At 42.2% G+C, this 27,970-nt stretch overlaps 1 protein-coding gene across 50 annotated transcripts in view; it reads right to left on the reverse strand.

Annotated features, from left to right (window-relative positions):
• Window positions 1-27,970, reverse strand: part of DOCK9 (dedicator of cytokinesis 9) — a 296,947-nt gene that overhangs the window by 78,213 nt on the left and 190,764 nt on the right. For 26 of the 50 annotated variants that reach the window (XM_045377312.2, XM_065533432.1, XM_065533429.1 and 23 more), the window contains exons 16-27: window positions 19,623-19,702; window positions 19,355-19,542; window positions 19,148-19,213; window positions 17,809-17,901; window positions 16,981-17,104; window positions 16,240-16,361; window positions 15,085-15,171; window positions 14,320-14,409; window positions 13,176-13,291; window positions 12,840-12,909; window positions 11,831-11,956; window positions 11,148-11,219 (exon numbers count right to left, since the gene is read on the reverse strand). In XM_045377312.2, coding sequence (XP_045233247.2) covers window positions 11,148-11,219; window positions 11,831-11,956; window positions 12,840-12,909; window positions 13,176-13,291; window positions 14,320-14,409; window positions 15,085-15,171; window positions 16,240-16,361; window positions 16,981-17,104; window positions 17,809-17,901; window positions 19,148-19,213; window positions 19,355-19,542; window positions 19,623-19,702 — 1,234 coding nt within the window. Of the gene's footprint in view, window positions 1-11,147; window positions 11,220-11,830; window positions 11,957-12,839; window positions 12,910-13,175; window positions 13,292-14,319; window positions 14,410-15,084; window positions 15,172-16,239; window positions 16,362-16,612; window positions 16,706-16,980; window positions 17,105-17,808; window positions 17,902-19,147; window positions 19,214-19,354; window positions 19,543-19,622; window positions 19,703-27,970 lie in introns of all 50 variants that reach the window. The other 24 variants (XM_065533416.1, XM_074021321.1, XM_074021318.1 and 21 more) reach the window with 1 other exon arrangement.

Raw genomic sequence — 27,970 nt, forward strand, 5'->3', positions numbered from 1 at the left:
TGTGGTGGTGTGCACCTGTAGTCCCAGTTACTCAGGAGGCTGAGGTGGTAGGATTGCTGGAGCCCAGCAGTCTAAGGCTGCAGTGAACCAGGATCAGCCACTGTACTCCAGCCAGGGTGACAAAGCAAGGCCCAGTCTCAAAAAACCTCATAAAACCTCAGAGTTCTAGTCTTATTTATCTGAAATTAGAAAAAATGAATTAACCCTCCTTCTTTCAAAGTACCGTACAAGTGTTCAAATACTTCAAATAAGTGCTGTGGATTAAAACTGGAACCACAAGCTTCAGTGTAATAAAGATCACCTAAAAAATGTTTGTAAAAAGGTAGAGATTCTGCATCCATTCCCAAAGATTCTGAGTCAGGAGCCTGGCAGGGGGTGCAGGGGGAAGGGGCAAGAACCTGCATTTTTACTGAGCATCTTTGATGATTCTGGTGCCTGTACCTCTCAGAGATCTCTTTAGAAAGCACTGGCTTACATTTAAGCTCCAAATATTCAAACTGAAAATACACGTTTTGATGATTGTGCATGATTAGTTTAAACTGCTTGGCACCAGTCTTCTTACAATCAACTTTACATAGTAATCTTTCCCCAACAGGAACCTACAAAATTACTCAGATTACTTAGCAATTAGCTAACACTTACATATATCTTCTACATGTCAGACACTGTACTACATATTTGTATGAAATTTTTCATTCAATTCTTGTAATACTCCTATAAGTTTAATTCTCATTTGTTAAAGGGGTCAGAGAGGTTAGGTACATGTGTCCTTAGTCACACAACTAACAACAACGATTCAGACCCAGGTCTACCACGGAATCCAAAACTTGGGCACTTTCTGTTACATGAAGCCGCACTCCCCCTGTGTCTATAAATAGAATAATTTACTGAGAGCCTGAAGTAGGAAGGATGCTCCATTACTTTGATCCATTCATGCATTTAATTCTAACAGCCGCAAGAGGGGGTATTTTCATCCCCATTCTACAGACCGGAAAACTGAGGCTTGGAGAGCTCACTAAAAAGTACTAATTGATCTTTAATAAAACTGTTCTTGTCTTGTCTTCCCCCTTTTAGTAACAGAACAGTAACGGTTTTACAGGGGCACACGGCTGCCCAGCCAGACTACATTTTCCAGTCTAAACCACTAGGTATGAGCCACATGACCAAATTATGGAAGGGGTACGTGCCTTGTTCAGGCCATGCTCCTAAAAGGAGCCGCTGGCCTCCCTTGTTCCTTCCTGTGCCACTGCCTGGACTGCGCTGTGGCAGTGAGCCAGCTTCTCAGCCATGTGGATGAGGTTAACATCGCAGGCTGGATAACTGGATCGGAGGAGCTTGAGTCACTGAACGACCTTGGGGAACTAACTGCCCTGTTCTCCAAACTGCCTACCAGCTCATGATTGTCCAAGAGAAAAATGAACCTTCTGTCAAATTTAAACCACTATTATTATGGCCTGTTTTAGAGCACCAAACCAATGTCCCAATATCAACCAAACAGTATTTTCTAAAACTGGGAACTGGAACCTAGACATTTCTGACATGACAGCAGGCATTATCTTATGCATTAAATGCCAGAACCTATTAGGAATATTTGAAATACCAGCTTTTAACAATTTCAATTCTCAAACCAATAACGAGGAAATGTTTATAAACTTACATAGCGTCAAGAATCCAGTGAGGAAAGAAAGGATCAGTAATAAAAATGTGAAGTTCACCAACTTTAAAAAACAGAATGGCAAAATGTGAAACTCCAAAGGGATTTTGTTGCATATGTGCGACCAATAACTCTATATCCTGAGATGACAGCATCAATAGACGACCAATTTCCAAGACTGCAGGCAAGGCCAACTCTAACCCCAGGCATGACTGCTAGCTACCCAAGCTGGCTGCTCCTGAAAAAGAGGTCCCAAGAAAAGCTTGAGGCCTTCACGATGGGGCTGAGTCAATGGCTGCTAAAACCAGGAAAAGTAGGCGGAGAACTCTATCATGGACAGGTTGAGTGGGCACCATGTAAACCTATTAATCAACATTATTATAACTAAAAGTAGAACAGCTGGGCATATATGCCTCCTGATGTGACGTAATAGTAACAGCTATGAGGTATTCTTTGCCAGAAAAAAAAAAAAATCAAACCTGAATCAAATTAAGTCTCTAGATCCAACCACAAGTTCACAGGGAACACGGGGGACAGAGAACCATGTATGTAACATGGTGAGGCTACCATCAGCCAAATCTAAACTGTGGGACATTGTGCTGGACACATGACCCACTTCTTCAACAAATACATTGCCAAAAAAAAAAAAAAAAAAAAAGGCCAAACGATGAAAAGAGAACAGTTTAAGAATCAAAGAAACTTCAGAAACACAGCAACTAAATGCAATGTGTGAACTTTGTTTAGATCCAGAAGCAGACAAACCCAACTATAGAATGACATTTTCGAGACACCTGGGGCAAACTGAATATAGACTGGGTGTTAGATGATAATAAAGAAGTTTTGCTAATTTTGTGTGGTGTGATAATGTTGGTGGTTATATCTTTTTTAAAGGCTTAGCTGTTAGAGATGACATGCTAAAGTGTCTAAGATGGAGTGAGAAAATATCTGGGAACGGCTTTAAAAACACTGTAAGGTAAACATGCGAGGGTGGGTATGTATCAAGCAAGGGCAGTAGAACACTGGCAAGTGGGGAGGCCAATCCCTCTCCTTCTGCACTTATTAGAAAACATAGTGAAATGTTTGTATTAAAAAGAAAGAATACATGGAGAAGAATGATGGATAATCTACATACCAACCCATCATTAGTGTTGTTCAGTGACTAGGCAATGACAACTCACGCCTTTGAAGGCTGAAATGAAGTTCTCCCTGCAGAGGCAAATAGCTATTGTGAAGAGTCCTAATTGGCAATAAAACAAACTAAAGCCTTTTTACGAGGTGTGATACACATTTCAAGGTAATAAAGACCTAAGCAATAGAATGTTTTTATGGAGATTACTGCAAACTGAAATAGAAGAGGAAAATCTAAGATGATGCTCAGGTAGTGAGTACCTGATAGGGGCCTGGAGAAGAGGACGCCGAGACACTAAGGGACTTCTCAGCCAAACCAGCCCCAACTCCCTGCCACGTCCTGCTGGAGGATCTCTTGCTGTGCGCTGCGCTGCACCACAGCGTCTCTTTCTGTCCTGGCACCATGTGACAGGTGCTGCCTGTGTGGGGTCAGCCTGCCCAGCACATGTCCTCACAAGATCAGCCTCTCCAGCCACATGCTGGGTGCCGTGCCCCCATCCTCTGCGAGCCACACTTCTGTGCTGCCCACTGGCTGCTCAGCGCCTACCAACTGGCTCCTTGACTGAACGGGATCTCCCTGAGGACCCACACCCAGCCTGGCTGTGGAGGCCCCCGTGGACGCTGCGGTTAACAGCCAGACCTTCACAGAGACCCAGGATGGGCTACTCCCTGCCCTACAGGTCATCTGCTCTCCCATAGCCGTGCTGCCCAATCATTGCTTCATGGGTGAGGACTTCAGAATGGTCTTCAAATGTTCACTTCTTTGTTCTGCACCGTGTTCTTCCACTCTCTGGTGTCGTTCAGAGGCCTCTTCTCTATGGGCTATTTTACTGCTTTCCGAGGTAAATAAGACTTTTAATTAAGAAACTTCCTCTTTGGGGCTTAGCAAACAACAAAAGTAATAGGGCTGAGAAGAAATTTACCAATGACACTTCCCTGCATTCTGGTTACTCCCCTTTTATCAAGATCCCTATGTTATTTCCTCTTTCTCTCATTTTCTTCTACAATTTGTTTTTTGTTTTGTTTTGCTTTTTGTGCTTTTTTGTTCTGTTTTGTTTTTGAGACAAGGTCTCAGTCTGTCACCCAGGCTGGAGTGCAGTGGCACAATCACAGCTCACTGTAGCCTCATCCTCCTGGGCTCAAGCGATCCTCTCACCTCAGTCTCCTGAGTAGCTGGGTAACAGGCATGTGTCACCATCCCCAGCTAATTTTGTTCACCTTTTGCAGAGGTGAGGTCTCACTATGTTGCTCAGGCTGGTCTTGAACTCCTGGGCTCAAGCGATTCTCCCAGCTGGGCCTCCCAAGTGCTGGGATTACAGATGTGAGCCATCGCACCCAGTCTACAAACTCCATTCTTCCTACCTCCTCATCATTTTCATCCCAAAGATCAGCATGTTTACCTCACTCTCTGCCCTGCTGGCACAATGAGAATGGCACCTCACATCTTCAGTTGCAGGTAACATAATTAACTCCTGGCCCCACCACTATGCTGTGGAATCTACAGCTGCATTTGTAACAAGGCCACCCGTGCCTCCATGCCTCACATGGCTGCTCCCTGCCAGTGACGAAGGGTGGCAAGGAAGCTGCAGCAGGCTTGTTGCTGGGGGATGTGGGACTCCATGATGATTGAGGAGGAGGCTTGAGGCCTCTCCAGCGCCTTGCTCACCTCTCTTTCTTAGAGTTCCACTGTGGACCAAGATGCTTCCTTCCTTCTCTCTCTTCTCAACATTAGGTCACACACACACTTTTCCCCAGAGAAAAGCTTAGGCTTATGGTTTCAGCAGATTGGTACTCACAAATCTATTTCTTTAGTTCTGTCTGTTCTCTTCCCTGTCCAAGGCTGAGCCTTCACCTGCCAACTGGAAATGTGTTTGGCTGTGCCTCGGCCCCTTGTGGAACAATGGCTGATGACTTCCCAGTATCTGTTCTCTCTTCCCTCTCATGGTAATAGAACCTCAACTTTTAACTAGGTTCATGGATACCCAAAGTAAAGACTACATTTACCAGCATCCCTTGCAGCTAGGTACAGTCATGGCTAACTCTAGCCAATACGATAGCAGTGGCAGTGATGTGGCAGTGCAAATTCTGGGTCATATCCTTAAAGGGAAAGGTGCATCTTCCCCTCCCTACTGGCTCCAGCATGGATGTGGTGGTGAACCCAGTTAGATCAAAAGGAGGAGCAGCACTCCAGGGGGCAAACAAGATGGAGGCCTCTCATAACTGTGGAACAGAAGCCTCTTATGAGCTTGGGTTTCTCAAGTAAAAAGAAATAAACTTTTACCTTCCTGTTTAACTCCCTGTTACTTCAGGTCTCTGTCATAGCCACTGAACCCACAGCCCTAAGCATATGACATCCCAAGCCGAACTCATAACCTTGCATCTTCCCTGGTAAACCGAGTCCTCTACTCTACTGCCTCTCTCAAAAGCTCCTTCTTCTATGATCTCACGCTGAATATCTAGGTGGCCTTTCTTCCCCCACTCAAATCTGACCTTACTGTGCTCTGTTTTGTTTCAGTTAGGTTTACTGAGGTATAATTTACATACCATAAAATCCCAACTTGGAAAGTCTACAGTTTGATGAGTCATGACAAGTGAATACGACTGTAACTATCACCACAGTCAAGAAGAGAAAGTACATCTGCTGTCCCCATCCCCACCTCCAGTCCTGGGCAACCACTGGGCTGCTCTGTGCTCTGTAGTTTTTCTTTTTCCATAACGTCACATACAGGATATGGACCCAAATGGTATGTAGTCTTTTGGGTCTAACTTCTCTCAGTTCACAGAATGCTTTTGAGATCCAACCATGCTATTGCATGACTCACTACTTTGTGCCGTTTTATTGCTAAGTAGCATTCTATTGTGTGGAGTTATCACAATTTGTCTATACATTTACCAGCTGATGGACATTTGGGTTGTTTCTAGTTTTTGATTATTATGAATAAAGCTACTGTGGACATTTGCATTTAGGCCTTTACATGGATACATCTTTCATTTCTCTTCAGCAGATATTTAGAGGTGGCACTGCAGGGCTGAATGAATGGTTCTGTCTGAATAATCTCCCTTACTCATTCATAATGCTCTCCATCCTCATCCCCAATCCCACCTGATCCCCCCAATGCCAGATCTTCATCAGCATCACCATAAAATGCCATTTCATATTATTGCAGTTACAGAGCTAAAAAAAATAAAAATAAGTCATAATTTAAAATGTCTGGTGAATCTGTTCCATATGCTATTTATACTTCAGGGGATAAGCAGACTTATTGATATGAAAGCTTCCAAGCCACTCTGCTAATCTTTATACTCTCTGTCATCTTGCCACTCCTACTAAAGAACCTACTATGCCTCTCTAGGTCTCTACCAATTCGTCTGCTGCTTGGCTGCACAGCTCCCCATAATCTCATCTTTGTTTCTGAGCTAACCTTGTTTTTTAATCTTTCCCCTCTAATCTCAATCTATCCAGCCTGAACTCTGCCCCAGAGGCCTTACCTGGGCCTGAGCTATTTCCTCTGCCTGGTACTCATTCTCCTATCCCTAGATTGTGGTATCCTGCAAGGCCCAGGTAAAGTTCCACCTGTATCCCCACATAAATCTATGATTGTTGAAGCTCACATATACACCTTCCTGCACTCTGCTCTAAATGTTCCAAGCTGAATGTCTTCTTTCTCCAATGACTAGGTCAGCTTCAAGGTTAAGGGTTCACTCTCAACTCCATTTGCATTTTTCCTCAATGCTTTGGACATTATAAACAACTGTTCAAAACACTCGAGGGTAATATATGCATATTAACATTCTACCTATCACATTCGTAGAGTGTTTACAAATTTGGTTAAGGGGAAGTTCAAACAGTCCATTTAGAATATGAGCCATACCCTCCTTCTTTCACTTTATTCTTTTCTTTTTCAATTAAGCTAGAAAATGGTCGGAGGTTAAACAAGCAATACTTAAGGGCATATATTCACCCTACCCTATGCTAGGTTTTCCAATCTCCTTTCTTCCAGTATACCTGTGGAATGCCAGCAATGTGCTTCACTCTGTGTGGGAGGAAAGGAAATGCAAAAGGAGTCTGCTGAAATTACAGCTGCTAAATATACATGGTGGAAAAGAAACACCGACAAACTGTTGACCATAGGGGCAGAGAGTGGGGAGAGAACTCCTCCACAGACCTTGATGATGTCTGCTTTACATTTTTCTCAAATGTCACCTGTAACTTCCAAGCACATGTCACCTATGAAACTAGAGTCTGGCACAGTCATACACAACGCATCCATACTCTGCAGGTCCATCTGCTGTAGTAAGAAAATTACTTATTTTAGATGCTAGTTCCAAGGGGCTCTGATTCACACCCTTCCTCAGTAATGTAACAATGTAGAGTTTGGTTGGCTGGGGACAAGAAGGTGGCCACTTCCACCTTCAGCAGGAGTGCAGCACTGGAAGTAAGCATACGCTGTGCCATGTCCCTCCATGTAAATATGCATTGAATGGACTCACTCGATTACCACCAAGAAGGACACAAATTATACACTGAAAGCATCAGCTTAATACACAATATGCACGTGTAGATATCCTTGGGTAGAACACTTTAATCGGCACTGAAAGCATTATCTGGCTCTTATGAATCCAGGGCCCAGGTGCTCCTACAACACTGGTGTGTGCCTCATCATGGCACTTTAAGAAAGACTCCCCGGCTGGGCGCGGTGGCTCACACTTGTAATCCCAGCACTTTAGGAGGCCAAGGTGGGTGGATCACCTGAAGTCAGGAGTTTGAGACCAGCCTGGCCAACATGGTGAAACCCTGTCTCTATTAAAAATATAAAATTAGCTGGGCTTGGTGACACATGCCTGTAATCTCAGCTACTTGGGAGGCTAAGGCAGGAGAAACGCTTGAACCCAGGAGGTGGAGGTTGCAGTGAGCCCAGATTGCACCACAGCACGCCAGCCTGGGCAACAAGAGCAAAAAATATTAAGGTCAGAATAAATTAATAATTTTGGCCTAAAAATATCAAAAACCCTAAGGGGATAAGACCAAAGTTTTGGAAATCACAAATGGTATAGGAATGGCGAATATTCATAAATTCAGAAGACTAAAACAAGGAATTAGGACATAAAATTCTTCAGATGTAAATAAGACAAACACAAAAACAACTAATTCAAACACAAAACTCATTACTCTTATGAGACACACTGAATGAAGGCTTTAGGAAAATGTCAGAGGAGTTCTCAGCTCAACAATGTGTGATGAAGGGAAAGAACAGCAGGGTGTCTGCAGGGCCAGGGAAGCAGAGGCCAGAGGGCAGGGCTCTCAAAGCGAAAATGTTGAACCCTCCAAGGTGGTAAGCAGGTGTTTGTGAATCTCTTTTTATAGTAAATTATGTTACGGTTAAGCTTTCTCCTTTGGGATACCAGTGTTTCCTCTTAAGCACTTTTAAAAAAAACTCTCTGAATATTGTTTTAGGGCCAAGATGTAATTAACTTAGAGAAAAGGTTGTACATGGTAGCATTTGGGTGGTTTGTGTTAAGTTCCAAAAACAAACTATTTCCCAGAGCAGAGGTGTTGACAAATCATGTTAAAAGGCCGGAAATGGCAGCACCCCTAGGAGAGGCCCACTGGGACTCTGCCACAAGTTCTTGGCTCTGCTCCATTGTGTGACCCTGGGCAGGTCACTTCACAGTCTACACTTCTGTCTCTACCTCTGTGAGGCAGGGGAGGAGCTGGAACAGAAGATACGTTTCAGGTCATGACCACCCTAAAAGAGCTGTGGTTTAATTTGACATCTTGAGAACAAACATATGCAAGTAAATTCCTTTACTTATTTTCTAATGCAATCCTCAGAAAGGTGTCATTGGCTCTTGATGTTGAATATCCTTCTTGTGAGTATTCCTGGAAGTGTTCGTGACCTCCTTGACCATCTCTCACGTGGTCTTCCTTGCAGTCATAAGGCAGAAAAGCCTTATGTTCATATAGTTCCCTGAACTGTGGTGCTGGGTCTCAAGCTTTTGCCAACACAACTCTCTCCACCTAGTCCTCATTCTTCTTCTTCACCTAGCCAACTCCTGTTTACTCATCAGAACCCACTGCAACGGACGCCTCTTCCAGGTGGTCTTCCCAGATTCCCCACACTCCTGAGCACGTTGTGCCTATCTCTTCAGAGCACTCGTCATGAGGTAGGGTAGCCGCTGAACGAAATGTACACTTTCCCACCTGAACTCCTTGAGAGCACAAATGATGATGCATTGAACTTTGTCATCCTTGGCGCCTCAAACATAGTAGGGGCTCAATGAGTAGTTGCAGAATGAATTGGTTATATTTTGAATATAATCAAGTTACCACTGCTTTGAAGGGATGACATTTATTTAGATCCAAAAATAATTAAAAAATCCACTGGCACCTTGTTATAGGCTGAACTGTGCCCCCCTCAAATTCATGTGTTGAAGTCCTAACCCCTAATACTTCCAAATACGACTGCACTTTGGGCCGAGGTTTTAAAAGAGGTGATGAAGGTAATGTGAGGTCATTAGGGTAGTTCTTAATCCAGTAAGACTGGCGTCCGCATAAGAAGAGATTAGGACACAGACACGCACAGAAGGCGGCATCTACAAGCCAAGGAGAGAGGCCTCAGAAGAAACCAGCCACATGGACAGCTTGACCCAGGACTTTCAGCATCTCAATTGTTATAAAATAAATTTCTATTGTTTAAGCCACTCAGTCTGTGGTACTTTATTATGGCAACCCTAGCAAACGAACACAGGCTATAATCCTATTCTGTATAGAACATAAAAATATATATATAATTTACCATTATTACTAGTTTTAAGTGTACAGTTCAGTGATAATAAACACATTCATAATCTTTTTCTCCCCCATCACCTCCTCCCTTTCTTTCCCAGTCTCTGGTAACCACCAATCTATCTTCATCCAATTCACTTTTTTAGCTCCCACATATCAGTGAGACAACATTTTTTAACAGAAAAGTAATATATCTACATGATGTGTGTGTCTGTGTGCATGTGCACACACACTTAGCTGCGCACTGCCAAGCAGACAATCTGCTAGATTTTTCCTTGGCAGGCTGCTCTGGCATGATTTAGATGGAGCATTTCTCCACAGAAGGCAGGGCCCACTTCCATCTGGCATCTCCCTATGCACTAAAATCAGAAGCTTTAAACTGGATTCAAAAGAGAGAGAGAAAAGAAAAGGAGAAACCACCTGGCCAGGCCCAGTGTCTGCTTTATGGAAGGAAAAGGAGGGCTTTAGGTCTGAACCATCAACCTTCTGCCAGCAAAATCTAGCATGCTTTCCAAGGCTTCCTCGGAGAACCCAGATCCCTTGTGCAGGAGGCCTAGATTCTGCCCCTCTCTCCCCCTCCCTATCCCCTCTCCTGCCTACGAGGATTGTAGCACAAGTGTTCATTGTGAGACAGTGCCCAGCACCACCCGCTCCCTGCACAAGCTCCTTCTGTAATACTTCAACCGGACCCTGCCTCCAAACAGTGACACTACTTCACTGTCACAAGAACAACTCCAGGACTCTGCAGGTCTCAGAGGAGCCCTGGAAACTTCAAAATGAGAAAGTGACATTGCCACTTCTGTTTACTGCATTGGAACTTTATAGAAACTTACCTACCTTGAGCCTCAGAGAGCCTGGGGTGGCCAACCACACCTCAACGGGCACCAGTCCCAACCCAAGACTAGTTATCTCAGGGCTGAGCCCAGTGGGAACCAGGGAAAGCAGGGGGGACCCACGGTCAGAAAGGAACACACGTCCAGGCTTCACCACAAGGGGACGCTGGGGCAGGGAAGAAATTTGAGGCTGTGCATTTGCCCCAACGAGATGGATGATCTCAGAGTCTATTGATTGATTGGTTTTGGAGAACATTAGATTGGTGAGATACTCCCATCTAAGACCCTGATAAATGTCTACGATGGTCCAGACACTTAATAAATGCTGGGTAATGACACTTTAAATTTATGCTGAAACCACAATTTACATTTCAACAAATGTGAAGATTTCTAAGCTAGTCAAAGGAAAAGACATATTTTTCTTTGGGTTAATAACTAAGTGATTTCAGGAATAACAGCCTTTGGGGCCAGACTGGACTCAAAACCTGGCTGCTCCACTCACTGGTAGCATGACCTTGAGCAAGTAACTCAAGCATGCTGGCCTCAGTTTCCCCATCTATAAAATAGGTAAGAACAGTACTTCCCTCACAGGGCTGTTATGAAGCTAAAATGATTTATTACTTGTAAAGCACTTAGAACAGTCCTGTAACTGGCACAGAGAAAGCATGAAGAAACGTTAGGTACAAACCAACAAAAGAGATTTTTTTTTCCCCTAAGAACACAAGCTTCACTTGAAGTAACATACCTTAACTTTGGAGTTCTCTATCAAATGCTGAGCCATGGATTTGATCAGTACATCAAAGAAAAACCATGAATACTAAAAGAAAAAAGAACAGGACCCAGTAAGAAAAAAGAACAGGACCCAGTAAGAACAACAAATTAGTAGGTGAGATGTGAACTCTCTCAGGCTGACGATGTTACTGACACAAACCAGGTGTGACCCTAAAACACAGCTGCACCTCTTGGGACATTACGATCAGAGCCAAGAGGAGAACGGCGGACATCGTCTGCTTGCACAAGTTCAGCAACAGAGAGCTGCATCCTGCCGGGAAACTGGACGCCTGTGCTCAGCGTGGCACAACCAGCAAGAGGCTCTGCGGAGTTACGGGCGTCGTCTTTCCCCTTTACTGACCTCTGCTTGGTGACACCTGTCGTTAGTATCTCTAAGTCAGTGACCTTCATCATTGACTTGAACATAATGACTATTAATCCTCAAGAGCCAATGAAACTCTGAACACAGTGATGCTTTGCAGCTCTTCTCTCAAGACACAATCAGAAAAGTTGGTATCAGAGAACAAACTCTGCTACCCCTTTTTAGGGGGTGGTGATTGTCTCTAAGAGCACTCAGAAAGGCTGTATTGATCAGGCTGTGGGGTGAATTCCTGTTAATCAGTTTCAATCGGAGCCACACTGACTCTCCTGACATACCTTCAGTAGTTTGTTGCTGGTGAGGAAATCAGCGGAAGGCTTGAGAATCGTGGTCATGGATTTGGTCAGTTCTTCATGCACTGTCTTGTATTCGGAGGCAACGTATGGTTCAGCCTTATACGCATACTGTGAAGAAAAGGGAAAGAGACTTTAATGCACTGGCTCTCCATGCTGGGCTGAAAGCTTGAGAGACTCCCAAGAATGGAAATCAGGGACTGAGGGACAATCTCATTTGTGGGAGAGGAAGGTGTGGATACAAAGATGGGAAGGGTGAGAGTCATGTGATAAAAAGGAGTCCACGATGTCTTCAAGAAACTACGTGAGTCATCCGACCCAGTCACATCAGTGACCAGCCAGCCCGTCACTCCACCTGTGCCAGGGGCTTCAAGGAATGTGTGGCACAACAATAGATGACTGATATCCTCAAGGACCAGAACTTTACTTTTAAAATTATCACATAGTTGTAATTTACGAAGGTATTTAATACTAAACAGAATATGTACAACTGTTTAGAATAGTAACTGCCACTCTACTTACTGGATGTCATATATAAATAAATAACTTGTTGATGTTTATCCTAACAACATCTCTTGCTGCCCCACAGAGTCATCTGATTTGACTGTAGCCAGAGCTAACCTTCCTATCTGGGAGAAGCAGTTTTGCTGGAAATTTTAGGTGGGGGAAAAAAAAAATGAAGATAACTAACTTTACCAGAGGCCTAGGCAAGAACAACTTAAAATTCTTCTTTAAACTCCTGCATCGAGTCATATTATTTGGAAAACCCACTAAAAGAAACGTAATTGAAGGAATGGAATTAAGTAAATTAATGAATGGCTGCCCCTCTTTGTACCTCCCCTATTCAGGTACAAGCATTGGCTATGAGGAATAGAAGAGAAAACATAAGTTACAAGTACCTCCCCGAATAACCAGGCTTGTGAAAAAATAAGTCCTTAGAAGGAAAACTGGAGCGCCACAGATGTAAGTGATCAGAACAGTGTGTTTTACATACCTTAACATATGACCTCAAGTGGCTCTCCAATCCTTCCTCATGGCACTGGGCAACCACATGAATAATGACCCTACACACCACAGGAGTGAATAAAGCAATGAATATGTAAGAATGGAAACATTTCATTATTATCACAGCAGTAGTAGAACAATGATGATGCTATTGGCACTTAGGAAACAAGGAGACAAGGAATTAGATGGGGTCCTTACATACGAGATCAAAGACATTTCTTAAATATAATGTTCAGTACATAGTAGCATCCCAGCTAAGCATGACTGCTCCAGATGTGGACAGACTGGAAGTGAGGAAAAGCATCCATCCATCCACCTCCCTTACCGAGTCACGTTAACCGCGACTTCTTCCTGCGTGGCTCTGGTGAGGACGCGGAACAGCTGGTTTAGGATAGTGGGCAAGAAGGCGATCATCACGTGGCCTTCCATCGCGTGCAGACTCTATGGACACGGAATGGCACAGTTCATGTAATCCCTCTAAAAGTAAACCAGCCCAAAGTCCTTTCCACTCTGTTCCAAATAAGGATAGAAGAACTCCCTCTAAAACAAAGGGAAGGCTGTGGTGGGCAGAATGTCCCCAGAGGCGTCTGTGTCTCAGTCCACCTGTGAAGACGTCACATGGCCCAGAGGAGGTAAGGCTGCTAGTCAGGCCTCATGATAGGGATTATCCAGGTGGGCCCATGGAATTGCAAAGGGCCATAAGGTGGATGAGGGAGGCAGAAGGGGACAGGAGTCAGAGGCAGCTGGGATGGAGGAAGCAGGGTCAGAGAAACGCTGTGCAGCTGTCTTTGAGATGGAGGGAGGGGCCACAAGCAATCACATATAAAAACTTCACTGTTTATGTGGATATGTATTCCATTTTCCTTCTTAAACCAAACAAATTTCTATCCCATTTCTCATATTTCTTGTTTTGTCCCCACGCCCTTTTAGCTATTTCCCCTTTCCAAAATGCTCCCCACAACCACGTTCTGGATGAAGCTCCCCTAGACAAACCCTGCCTGGCTCTTGCTGCTTAGCCACTCCAGGAACCCCTTGCACAAAGCAGGACGGGTTCTGTGTATTATTTCTTTATTTGATTTGTCTGCCTAGCATGCAGTCCAAGTTTATAGTATCTCCTACAATGAACTAGAAGTTCCCTAAGGGTGAGGACTGAAGTCGCTGCTTCTGTGCCCATCATTGTGCTTGGTACCCAGTGAGGTCCGTCTCAAGTGAGGGGTTTTCCATGCATGAGAAACAGTATGTTTTAGAGACCCTGCCTTGAGCAAAGGATACATGGGCCTAGGACACAGGCAGGAGTACTGCCGTTCCTAGGTCCACTCCTTGCCACTATCTAAACCTCACAGAAGCTACCCATGTGAGACATCCAGGTAAGAGCTTCCAAGGGGTGAGAACAACACTCATCACCAAAGAGAAAACCCAGCCTACACCAAACTCATTCAAAAGGGGATATTAAGAAAGCCATCTGATACCTTAAGGTACTTTACAAGTTCGTTTCCTAAGGCTTGGGCTCCAGATTCGGTTTTCTGACAGTACTGGAAGAAATTATGTAAATGCTGATCCTGCAGTGGGGAAAAAGGAAAAGAAGAAGAAAGTCTATTAGCATACACTCTGTGGAAATAAAAGCATTTGTTTCTTGCAGTATGCTTTTTTGCTGTTTTTGTTGTTGTTGTTGTTGCTGCTGTTTTTTAGAGACAGAGTCTTGCTCTGTCGCCCTGGCTGGGGTGCAGTGGCACGACCATGGCTCACTGCAGCCTTGACCTCCCAGCCTCCTGCAATCCCCCCACCTTAGCCTCCTAGGTAGCTGGGACTACAGGCACACATCACCATGCCTGGCTAATTTTTGTATTTTTGTAGAGACAAGGTTTTGCCATGTTGGCCAGGCTGTTCTCAAACCCCTGGGCTCAAGTGATCTGCCCACCTTGGCCCTCCAAAATGCAAGGATTACAGGTGTGAGCCACTGTGCCCAGCTTCATCTTATTAAGACTAAAAATTGATCATGTACAAATAATAACATCAAGAAGATCCTCCCACAAAAGAGGAAATCTGTTGGAAAATGATGCTTGTTCTAGTCATTTATATGAATACATATGAGCACCTCAGTTGTACTTTCTTTAGAAAAAGAACTATAGAGTAAAAAAATAGTAATATAACACATTAGGATTTTTTCTTCTTGCAAAATGGTGCAAACTTAGTCACAGAGCAGCCACTGCTAATTTTGTTGAAGGAGCACGTACCTGAGTATACACTGTAGAAACCAGATGAGTGGAAATTTTCAGCAGTGGCTTGCCTCCATCTACCCATTTAATTTCCGGACCATAATGCTAAAAAAATATGGAGGGAACAATATCTCTACAGATTAGTTATTTTGGCTCTAACATGATTATCAATGAGGGTAATGACAAGGGACTGAAAGAGGGCCCAGAGAACTTTAGTGACTTGGCAACTGTGCCAGGCCCACAGCAGGAATGCAGATGATACACATTTCTGCCCCCTTTCTTCCCCCAAAGTACAATGCTTTTATTACTGGATTTTCTAAGTTATCGTTTCTGTTTCTTGCAGCTGTGTGAGTTATTGTTCATTTGAGAGGAAAAGAATCCTACTATACCAGTATCTGAACCCAACTTGAGCTCAGGATTCTGAAGGAGACAGTAAAAGGTGCCAGATAAAGCAAACAGCACAATATGCAGGCCTGGCATGGGCAAAGGGTCAATCGTCTGCTCACACTAACTTCAACTTTTGAAACCTCAGTTTTTCTGTCATGCTCAATTATACAAGTTATTCTTCTTGGGAAAATTTAACTATTTGTCTATAATACGAACTCAAATTTGGCATTATTTAAATGCAGACAAACATAAAAAGAACAGGCTTTATTTAAGCATGTTATAAAGCTGCAGTCTATAAAATTTAAGATGGCTAAAAAGAATGCAAAGCCAACAAAGCAATTGAAGAAATCTGGGGAAAATTAGGCTTTCACGAATCAGAAAGGTTTCAGAATGTGCAACCACGTGGGTGAGAGATTTGGCGAACTTGACTTACTTTAAGCTGGAGGAAAATTCCTAATAGTTTGCATGACCCTAAGAACTCATCTTTATTTGAGCATGGCCAGTTGGCAGAGACAGACCTTATCCCAAATCTCCAAGTCTCTATTTCTCTGCTGAGACACCACTAGTTCAGGGCTTACAAAATGCCCAAACTGTAATTCTGACATTGCGGTAGCTGCTAACAGCACTGCCTTCAATTGGCCAAAGTTCACTTGAAAATGAATAACTAAAATCAAAATGGTGGGAGAGCAAAAATACTGTGTGCTTTTTGTGTGTTATTGTTGTTGTAGTTGTTCTTTAACGTTTTCTGAAGAAACTGGGATGAACCGATCCTAAAATGTGACATACCCTGCCCATTCCAAGCTCCTGGTAGCCAAGGTAGCCTGAAGGAAGGTTCGCCGAGACCGGGACGTGCTGCTCGCTCGTCACCACCCTTCCGTCTTTCAGGAGGGGAAGCCAGGAGTAGCCAACTGTTGAAAACAAAGAACAACGACAACAACAAAATACTGTGAGTGTATGAAAACTTATGAAAGAAAGCCAATGTAAAACTCTCTGATTTTTAAGAACTTTTTGTATCAATTAGAGTAAGAAATTTAAAAGGCCCTAAATGTAATCTCTGTAGAACATTGTCTACAATGTACTTGGGCCTCTTTGGGGTTAGAACTCTACAATCTTCTTTTATAAAAATATACATATGCAGGCTGGGCATGGTGGCTCACACCTGTAATCCCAGCACTTTGGGAGGCAGAGGTGGGCAGATTGCTTGAGCTCACGAGTTCGAGACCAGCCTGGGCAACATGGCGAAATCCCGTCTCTACAAAAAAATACAAAAATTAGCCAGGGGGCGGTGGTGCATGCCTATAGTCCCAGCTATTCAGGAGGCTGAGGTGGGAGGACAGCTTGAGCTCAAAAATTTAAAAAAAAAAAAAAAAAATTACATATGCAACCCAGACATGCTACATATCCGTTACCTACAAAATTCATCTAAAGATCCCTTTGCAAACACATGGAAATTCAGAATCCTAATACAATTTAAGAACCTAATGTTTCAATTATTTAAAATCAAAGGAATGGTGAACCCCCCGCAACCTTGGGTTTCAACGACATCCCTCTTCTTCGTGCTTCCTTTGCTTGAGTTGTCACAGCTGACATGGAAGAATGTGAGCAACAGGTGGTGCTTTTCATGCAGCTGAGTGGGTAACTCTATTTTAATCTGCAAGGAAGACAAAATAACAACCGAATATTCTAAAAACACAGAAATTCTCAGTGAAAGCAGAGACACTATGTGTTACCCAATGCACAAACGTGCACTTGTTCTCCGAGCGGATATTAACATTTGCACTCAAAGATACTGAGACTATAAATTATGCCAAGCAAGAAACGAATCCTGAATTCACCACTCAGAAACAGGAAGAGAGTTGATGGTATTTCTAGAAAGAATTGGAAAACACATGATAGTAACTACTACGCTAAGTTACCACAGCCAAGGCATTATGAAGAACCAGGATAGAACATTCCAAAGTAGCATGCATACAGCGGTTTCAATGAATTACATTACAATTTTATGTAAACAAATCCAATGATAAGAAAGAAAGATTCTCAGGTCCAACAAATGTAACTAAAGTATGAATTTGAAAGGAAATAAACCAGAATATTAATTGTGGTAGTGATAGTGGGATTATGACTTTTTCTTTTCTGTATTATCTGCAGTTTCCAAGTTTCTATTATTTTAATAATGAAAATGTTACCTTTACAATCAGAAAATAACATATAAAAGAAATACTTCAACATGCAGTCTATCTCTGTAATTTCAGGGTAATATGCAGCTTCTCTTGAGTTTTGCTTTACCAGGCAAATACATTAAAGTTTCCCTTAAAAACTGGTCAAATTGAGTTTTCCCTTGAATACATCACTTACCTCATCATAAAATTCTGGGTTTTGGTGATGGTGTAAAACTGCAGCAAAGGCGCTTCTTGTGAACACTGGCCCGCCAGGTCTGCCATAAATGCACTAAAATAAGAGTTACCAAAGGGAAACATCAGGGTTCGATTGAGTAAGAAATTAAACTCGGATATATTGTAAAGAAGGAGGCATTCCTACGGCATAGACTTAACATCGCCGCTTCTGACAGACCCCAGGCCTGTGAACCCTGGACTGCTGGGTCCTGCCCACCTTCCAGCTTGCTTCAAAGCCCACCTGCCTGCTCCCCGTTCTGCCCTTCCAGGTCACAGCCCTGCATGACGCCTTGCTCACTGTTCCCTTTCACATTTCCATGCCTTTTCTTATGCAATTCTTCCGTCCAAATAACCTTTGCTTCTCTGTGCATCAAGAAAACACTCAAGCATTCTTCAAGAAATTGTCAACTCCTTCCATGTGTCCCCTCAGCATTTTTCTGTATTAATTTTCAGTTTTGTCCAAAATTCCATTTAGTACCATCTGTGCACCAAGATCTTTTTCTCCATGGCTGTTTTTCCCACTAGACTGAATTTCTTGAGGACAGAAACTATATTTTATATATATATATATATATATATATATTTTTTTTTTTTTTTTTTTTTTTTTGCATCTTTGTCTCCTTCTTCTCTTAGGAAGTCACTTTCACATAGTCACAGTAAAACAATTTGGGTTACAGAGGCAGATTGCCTGGGTTTGAATCTTGATTCCACTAATGTTTTACCTGAGGCAATAAATTCTGCACTACTCCCCTCACCTGAAAAATATGGATAATAATAATACTTAATTCATCAAAAGACTGTTATGAGAACCAAAATAGTTAAACACACACTAGAGCAGTACCTGAAGTACAAACAGCTTTCAATAAACGTTACCCATAATCTACTGCTGTGATTATTACTATACTGTAGTAAACATTTAATAAAGATCATCGATTGTTGATCAGTTATTACTATTTCTATTATCAACATTATTCATATCATAATTCATAGCACTGACAGTATGAGCACTTGGCTCATAGTAGGTGGACAGTAAGTGTTTGCTGAATTAAGTATGTATAAGAAACTTTCATCCTTAAAGAGAATAAAAAAACAGTCAATTAGGAGCAAGAACCTAAATATTCCATATTCGTTAAGATTCAGCATATATGTTTATACATCGTAACATTATCTATTTTTGATTTGTGTCAATTAAAATGTACTAAATTGTTTTAGTTGTATGGTATCACGAAAGTGCATTTTGAAAATGGAAAAATCAGAATAGGTAGGTGAACATACATTTAAAAAAAAAACAAAAAACAAACCTTAAGGGGCTGAGAGTCTTCCTCATCTGAATCTTTGAATTCAATGCAAATCGCAATATTTCTAGCCTGCAGCAATAGTTAAACAAAACAGAATAAGAAAAAAACCCAGAAAGTCAGACTATGTAAATATTTATAAAAGAACATGGGAAGCTGAATCTAAAGGGAGGGTTTGACATCAAGAATGAAACCCCCCACGTTGACACTCACCTTGGCAAAAGACTTCTGACTGTCGTATTTCAAGTACTTAGGATAAACGTAAAGGTGATTGGTGTAGATAGTGTAAGGCTGAGTGTGTTTTGGTATGCAGGGCACAAATTCCTCCACTTCAAACGTGATGGGAGTTTTACTGCAGGTTTCAAATTGTTTTGTGGGAATGTATGATGAATTAACATAATCTGAAAAGATATTCAAAATAATTCAAACTGAAGTAAAAACTGAACTAACAAAAATTCTATTATGTAGAACTGACACTTACTAGGGAAGTCTGAGGAAACATTATCAATTGTAATGTCTAGATTGCCTAAAATCACTGGGAGCTTAGCCATCTTCTCAGGTCTGCAAACAAAAGAAGAGAAAAATCAAACATTTGTAAGTTAACTCTAAAACCAACACTCTAGAGCAGCACTTCCAAGAGAAACATAAACCAAGCCACAAAGACAATTTTAAACATTCTAGTAGCCTCATGCAAAACGGCAAACAGGAACTAATAACATTAATAATATACTTTATTCAACCAAATAGGTCCAAAATATTACCATTTCAGTATTTAATCAGTATAAAAAATGTGCACTCTAAGTCTTTAAAACCAGATGTGTATTACTGGTTTTATACTTAAAGCACATCTCAATTCAGACGTCCTGTATTTCACAGGACAGCCACACATGGCTAGTGGCTGCGCACTGCACAGTACAGGTCTAGATAAAGAATATCAGCAAAACAGTTATAGCTCAAGTGTTCCTGAACCACTCCAGCCTCACCATAAATATTTGGCTCATTTAGAATCATCACCATTTGGGAGCTAAGCTATGAGGATGCAAAGGCATCAGAATGATACAATGAACTGTGGCGACTTGGGGAAAAGGGTGGGAGTGGGGTGAGGGATAAAAGACTACAATTGGGTATAGTGTACACTGCTCAAGTGATGGGTGCACCAAAATCACAGAAACCACCACTAAACAACTTATTCATGTAAGGAAACATCACCTGTTCTCCAAAAACCTATTGAAATAAAAAATAAAATAAAAAATACAATCAGCACCATTAGGAATTAGAAATCATCTTAGGCTCCAGCATCCAGCAAAATGCTGGGTACAGAGTCAAAGCTCACTGAAATTGTTGTATTAACATTTGTTCGGACTCAATCCAATATAGGAATCCCCTGTGACACTCCTGACAAGTGCTGCTATTGCCTCACCCTTCCTAGTGACAATGAGACTTCTGACCCAGCGGTTTTGACACTAGTCTGCTCTTCCTCATAGCATGGTGAAATTCACCTCCCTGAAACTTCTACTCACCAAGGGGTCTAGTGATGCTCCGCTGTCTTTCAGTCACCTATACCGCACATTCTGAAGCCCTCTATTCTCACACTTATGTACCTTGCCCCAATGTCATTCTCTCCCAGAAGAACCTGCCAGTTACATTACGGTGCCTGGAACTGCATAAATCTGGCCAGTGTGAGTGCACAGGTGGGTGCACAGCCCCTGTCTGGTTTTCTACAATATACCTGTCTACTAACACAGCCCCAAAGCTATTACTTTTAGGTAGCCATACCATTCTAGTGACTCACAGGAAATGTAGTCACCTAAAATCCCTACATCTTTTTTCACATGCTAATTTCTTTGTCTTTTATTTATATAATTATATTTTTGGACCTCAGAAGAGAATTTAATTTTTGTCTTGCCAAAATTTCATATTATGTTTGAGTTATTTCTAGTTTATCAAAGTCCTCCTAGATCCAGATTCTAACATCTACTGCATTAGATATTCCTAATAGCTTTATGCCACAAAAATATTTAATCAGCATTTTATAGTCCCATAAAAGTCATTGGTAAAGATATTGCACAGAATATTGCCAAGAACAGGCTCCTTCCCAAGTCTCTGGAGGCCCATTTCCAGACTGACACTAGCTCATTAATCACCCTCCCTAGCATCTGGTTTTTCCAGCAGTTGAACAACTGCCCACTCACGTGTGCAGTGCTTCTCTCACTTGTTCACAGGCTACTATGGCACCCACATGTGGTAAAAACATTCTGCTGAAGGCTTTGCACTCCTCTACTACACCAGCTTAGCAGCGCAGTTACAAAGAGAAGAAATGCGGTTAGGATGACTAGTTCAACACAACGTGACTTAGTCTGAGGAAACAGAATGCCGCCTCACCGTCCTTCCTAAGCCACCTGTTTCAGATTTCCTTTAGAACGCTGCCAAGGTTCACCAAAGCACGGGGACTGGCAGATTCAGCATTTGGTTTTGTTTCCATTTTTGACAAGTTCCTACCTCCTATTTTGCAAATTCCTTGGACATGACTGTTGTCTATTAAGCAGCCTCACGCGTCACTCCTCAGTACAACTTGGAATATTTTTCACCTGAATTAGGACTTCCCTAAAATTTCTAAATTCCTGCATCCTTAAGACTAGACACGATGTTGAGAAGATCCATCGTGGCCCATCGCCAGCTCTAAGTTGTTAAATCTCTTTCTCCCAGGGTCCCTCCCTCTCATTTCCACTTGTCTTCTGTTTACACCTGAGTTTAAATGAACAGTTCCTGAAAGAGGTAATGGTCAGGAAGGTAAGTCAATGATTTTTCACACGATCTGCCTTCTGTTGAAAAGATTTCTGGCCAAGAGCTCTCCAGGTACAGCCGAGCACTCCCCTGCAGTTTTCCCCTGTGCCTGCGGTGTGAGCTGCCTCATACACACAAGATCCTTTTCTCCTGGTGGGAGGAGGGGCAGCAACCCTCCCTCAAGGGTCAGTCATTTCCTGAGAGCTTTCCACTGACCGTCTCCCAAGCTCTGGGCACTCTCCTATGATGATATCTTGTGGGAGCCTCTCTGAGCTTCACACAGAGCTCTTCAGGGGCGTCAACCTTCAGACCAGTGGTTTTATGAAGGTACTGATTTTCTTGACATACGGTGCCTTGCTCACCTCTTCATTGGAGCAATTCAACACTACAACACATCACAAGACCCTGCATTCCCCAAATTTTAGAGACACCTATGAAGTTGTATCTGCTTCGAGTTAGAAATATTCTGTTTATTACAAATTATATTTTAAACGTAAGTAAGTATGCAAGAGTAACGGATTTCACCCCTCCTAATTATTTCCACCTATAAATGAACAGGCATCTTCATCACCAATTTTTTTTTTTTTTTTTTTTTTTGTGACGGAGTCTCGCTCTGTCACCCAGGCTGGAGTGCAGTGGCCGGATCTCAGCTTACTGCAAGCTCCACCTCCCGGGTTTACGCCATTCTCCTGCCTCAGCCTCCCGAGTAGCTGGGACTACAGGCGCCCGCCACCTCGCCCGGCTAGTTTTTTTGTATTTTTTTAGTAGAGACGGGGTTTCACCGTGTTAGCCGGGATGGTCTCGATCTCCTGACCTCTTGATCCGCCCGTCTCGGCCTCCCAGAGTGCTGGGATTACAGGCTTGAGCCACCGTGCCCGGCCCATCACCATTTTTAAGATCACTCCAACATCCTCCACATATAAATTTTTGAGAGAGATGGAATACAATTAAAATATGTTTCTAAGTAACATATTTTAATTGAATGATCTTCACTGAAAATCTTCCTATAATGTATACTTCTGTGCCTAACTATAGTTATTTCTTATTCTATTTCCTCCCTCTGCTGAGAGATTTTACTTCTAGTTGCTGCTTCTGTAAAGGCATTCTTTCCATGTGTTTCCAAGCACATTTCTGAGTTTAGTTCCATATTATGTAGCACATGTACTTTAAAATTTTTTTTTTTTTTTTTTTTTTTTGCCAGCTTTAAGTTTTCAAAAACCCAATCTTAAACCCATTTCAAAAGTTTACGGTTTTTGTTGAATCTGGTTTATTAGACATTAAACACTGACAGGCGGTAAAGATTTTACTGCCTTTTTATGCATTTCCAAAGTGGTGGGTGTGCGTGTTACACAGTGAATTATTTCATGACTGAGAATAGTTTTTGGTCTTTTTGCTTTGTTTTGCTAGAGAGTACCTATATTCTTTGCGAAATTTATAAAATAATACTTCAACATGAAAACTCATCTTAAAATTACACGAATTAAATAAGCATGCAATACAGACACTTGCAGGATGCCTGGCCTCTGGGAACTGCTCCTGTCTGTGCGTGAACACAGAAGTGAGGCTCAAACTGTCTCTGAGGAAAACTTTCCCTTCCCACTGCCCATCCATTCCTGCTGACTCAACAATTCCCACAGAGGAAAGGAGAATGGTGTCACCAACTAGCAGTCCTCCCATGCCCGCAGACTTAGGGTCCTTATCTCAGTGTTTCTGCAGCCTGGTCCTCCCTTCCTGACTTCCTGTATTGGCTCATTAAAATGATTAGCTGGCAATACAGGTGTGTTTGGACTGCTGTTGGTGGTGATTTTAATCTTCTAACTGTGTTTTGTGGAAGGAAATATTCCCTAAAAGCTTTGGTGTCACTTAGAAAAAAAAAAAACTATATATGATTGAAAGAAATTTGAGATATTTTTGTTTAAATAAAAATCACTGAATTTATGTCTATGAAGAAAATTCAATAAGCATTTATCAAGTGGTTAGGATATACTGCAATGTATGTACTCAGGACCATGGAGGAATGCAAACAAGATATGATTTCTCTCCTCAAGAAGCCAAAAGTCCAGTCGATACTGTAAGCTACTTACGGCATATGAGGGCAATTACTTTCACAGAGTATGTACGAACCACTACCAGAAGGCAGAGTATCTAGATCTAACGAGAGGGAATAAGGGATGATATCAGTATTCACGGTGGGAGAAATCACCTTAATGCCTTTTGCATTTATTCCCCACCATGGTTTTAGGGGGCAGGGGCCATTATTATCCACCCTTAGAAAGAGGAGGAGGCTCAGGCAGAGAAGCCAAGTAACCGCCTCCAGGTCTCCCAGCATGGAAGTGAGCTACAGACTGGGCTTTGAAAGATGAGTAGAGTTCCCTCAGAGAGACAAAGGAAAAGGGGAGGTGTGTATGCTGTGTGTGTGATTTATGTGCTGCTTGAGGAGGCAAGAAGGGGACACAATTTGGACAGAGAGAAAAGCATGGCAGAGGGAAGTCCACAGTGAGTTTAGAGAAAGCCAAGCAGCCCTACCTGGCTTGAGTGCAGTGTAACCAGAGCAAAATAGGGGTAAAGCTGTAACACTTGGATGCAAAGAAAATGAGTGTACAAATAAACAGAGATACACTAAGTTGCGTATGCAAAACCTTAGGAGTATTATTACCTAAACTATCCAACGTAGTACCATTGAAAAGGTCTACATTTTAAAGAAAACATTCTATTTTTATACTTTGCCTTCATGCCTTCACATTTCCTGCAGAAGTTAAAAAAGATAAGATACCATCTTATCCAGGAGATACCACCATAAACAAATCAAATCGAAAATACTAAGTCTCTCTTCTTATAAAATGTCAGCAATATCATCTATCTGACAGAATCGCTTTCTTACTAAATCTTGGAACATATCCCTGGGTAATTATTGCAAGGGAAAAAGAAAAGTGGCTTATGAGCTTTGGCAGCTGTTTTGTAAAGACTGAGACAGTGTGAAGAAATTTTTCTCATGCATTATTAAATAACATTTTGAGATGATCATGGGGGTAGAAACAATAGCTTTGGATCCAAGCTGGTGCCCAGGCCACTGACATGAGATTATTTCCTGTAAAAAATAAAGAGGAAAGAAAAATAGCACTACAAAGTTTTTTTAAAAATGAAAAAGGAATCCTCCACTTCCCCTAACTCTGCTGTGAAGAATGCGGGGAGTGGGCACCAACGTTTCTTTGGATACTTATTGAGGAGAGTGGCCTCACTTACCCCGCTGCGTCTTCTCTGCTGTCAGCATTGGATCCCCGTTTTCAGGTTTCTGGGTCTCTAACTGGCCACCTGGAGCACACTCTTCACACCAACGCCCTCCCGCTGAGCACACGCATGAAGAAATGGTGTGCAGAAGAGAAGCCACATTGGTTTTCCCTGTGTTCTTTGCTGCCTGGCCATGGGCTTTCTGCTCCGATCACTTTCAGATTAGTGGCCATGTGAAGCCCCACTCCCCAGCCTCCACCGAAGACAGGCCCATGAGCAGGGGCTGCCCCTGAGGAGGGGAAGTGTCAGGCTAACCAGCCTAGGAAGTGACTTCTGAGACAGGGCTGCAACCTCCATCAATATAAAAAACTTCATTCTTTGTTTTGTCTGAATATAAAAGTGTTAGTGTTTTTTTTTTAAAAGTTCATATAAAAATGACAGAATGCTATAAAGTGGAAGGTGAAATATCACCCATCAACCCATCCCTCAGAGATAACCATGATTATTTGGCATATATCCTAAATAGCTATTTTTATGCCTATCGTTCCATCTAGACAACTACTTGCTTATCCACTTCTTTCATTTACATACAAAAGAAATATGTGATATTTTCTTTCAAAAAATGTAGTCATACAGATACATTTTTCTTCCTTAATAATGTAGTGTATTCACTTTCCTAAGTCCACACAGACCTACCTATTGGTTATTCAGAGTTGCATGGTAGTTGAGTGAAAGAAAATATTGAAATCTATCCAACTAAAGGTGACTGGGTTTTGAAAACATTAGTAAGAATGAAATTTTCTTGAAACTCAAAAAAATGACAATAATTACTATATGATAATATAGTATGTATGATAATCTATTACCCACTACCAATAGAGAAGATTTTTTAAAGATTCTAACTGTGGCTTATAGCCATAATTCTGAAAAATCAGAAACACATTAAAAGTCAAAAAATGGCCAGGCATGGTGGCTCACACCTGTAATCCTAGCACTTTGGGAGGCTGAGGCAGGCGGATTGCCTGAAGTCAGGAGTTTGAGACCAGCCTGGGCAACATGATGAAACCCCATCTCTACTAAAATACAAAAAAAAAAAAAAAAAATTAGCCGGGTGTAGTAGGGGGTGCTTGCAGTCCCAGCTACTCAGGAGGCTGAGGCAGAAGAATTGCTTGAACCCGGAAGGCAGAGGTTGCAGTGAGCCAAGATGGTGCCATTGCCGTCCAGCCTGGCGACAGAGCAAGACTCCATCTCGGAAAAAAAAAAAAGTCAAAAAATGGGGGAAGAGTTAAACAATCTATGATCTATCTCAATGGACTATTATAATACTTATGCATTAAAAATGATGTCTATAAAAATGTGTATATCACACTTTCAGAAAATACTTGAGTTATGCGGGGAAATATCACATATTTGGTATGATCATAGCTACATAAGATAAACTAAAATAAAATGTAAATAAATAAAATGTAAAAAAAATATTCCCAACCGGGCGCGGTGGCTCATGCCTGTAATCTCAGCACTTTGGGAGGCCCAGGTGGGTGGATCACCTGAGGTTGGGAGTTCAAGATCAGCCTGACCAACATGGAGAAACCCCATCTCTACTAAAAATACAAAATTAGCTGCGTGTGGTGGCACATATCTATAATCCCAGCTACCAGGGAGGCAGGAGAATTGCTTGAACCTGGGAGGTGGAGGTTGCGGTGAGCCGAGATCAGGCCATTGCACTCCAGCCTGTGCAACAAGAGTGAAACTCTGTCTCCAAAAAGAAAAAAAAAAAACAAAACCGTTCCCCCCTAGGCTGGGGGCAGTGGTTCACGCTTGTAATCCCAGCACTTTGGGAGGCCGAGGTGGGCAGATCACAAGGTCAGCAGTTCGATACCAGCCTGGCCAATATGGTGAAACCCCGTCACTACTAAAAATACAAAAATTAGCCAGGCGTGGTGGTGGGCGTCTGCAGTCCCAGCTACTCGGGAGGCTGAGGCAGGAGTGAGCCAAAATCGCGCTACTGCACTCCAGCCTGAGGGACAGAGTGAGACTCCATCGCAAAAAAAAAAAAAAAAAAAAAAAAATGTTCCCCAAAAGTTCATCATGAAGGGTAAAACTAGTAGTAAACCTTTTTTCATCCTTTTATTCTGTTTTTCTCAAAATTTCTAAAATGAACATGTATTATGTTTGTAAATTAAAGACCCTCTATGATTTAAAAGTAAAAATAAGGTACTATTCTTTCATTTAGTCTTTCATGAATAACAGATTCATAGGGATCCAGGGGGCACTCCCTGGCCAAGACCTGTGTCCTTACCAGGTCATAAAACTGTCACATAGTGACTGGGAATTTGGGGCACCTGTACAGTTCAGGAACCCTGGAAGGCTAACCCAGCAGGCTTCGTCCTTCACCAGCATCCTCCTCTCCCCGTTCTCCAATTCCCTACATGAACTGGGAAAGGTTCATTCCAAATCAGCCCAGTGGGTATGCACTCTGCTTTGCTGAACAGGCTAACATCTGTCCAGGTAAGATTAGCTTGATGCTAGCAAAACTGAGGTTGCACTTCTCATTAAAGCTCCAAAAAGGGGAAACATCAAGACTGTCAAAAACTGTATCATCACATAACTGAAAGAGACCTTGAGAATCCTTTCTACCTTTTTGAGCCTCTTGACAAGGGATTTCACATCGCTGTGAAGGCTAAAGTCACCTGCTGACGTGGATGTGACTGGATTCTGATTAGGAATACATCGCTATGTTTTTAGAACTTACTGAGCCTGTTTCTATGACTCATATCTTTTCTATTCCTACTACTGAAGAGAGATAAGAAAATGGTA

This window comes from Macaca fascicularis, chromosome 17 (genome assembly GCF_037993035.2).
Source record: "Macaca fascicularis isolate 582-1 chromosome 17, T2T-MFA8v1.1".
Lineage (NCBI taxonomy): Eukaryota > Metazoa > Chordata > Mammalia > Primates > Cercopithecidae > Macaca > Macaca fascicularis.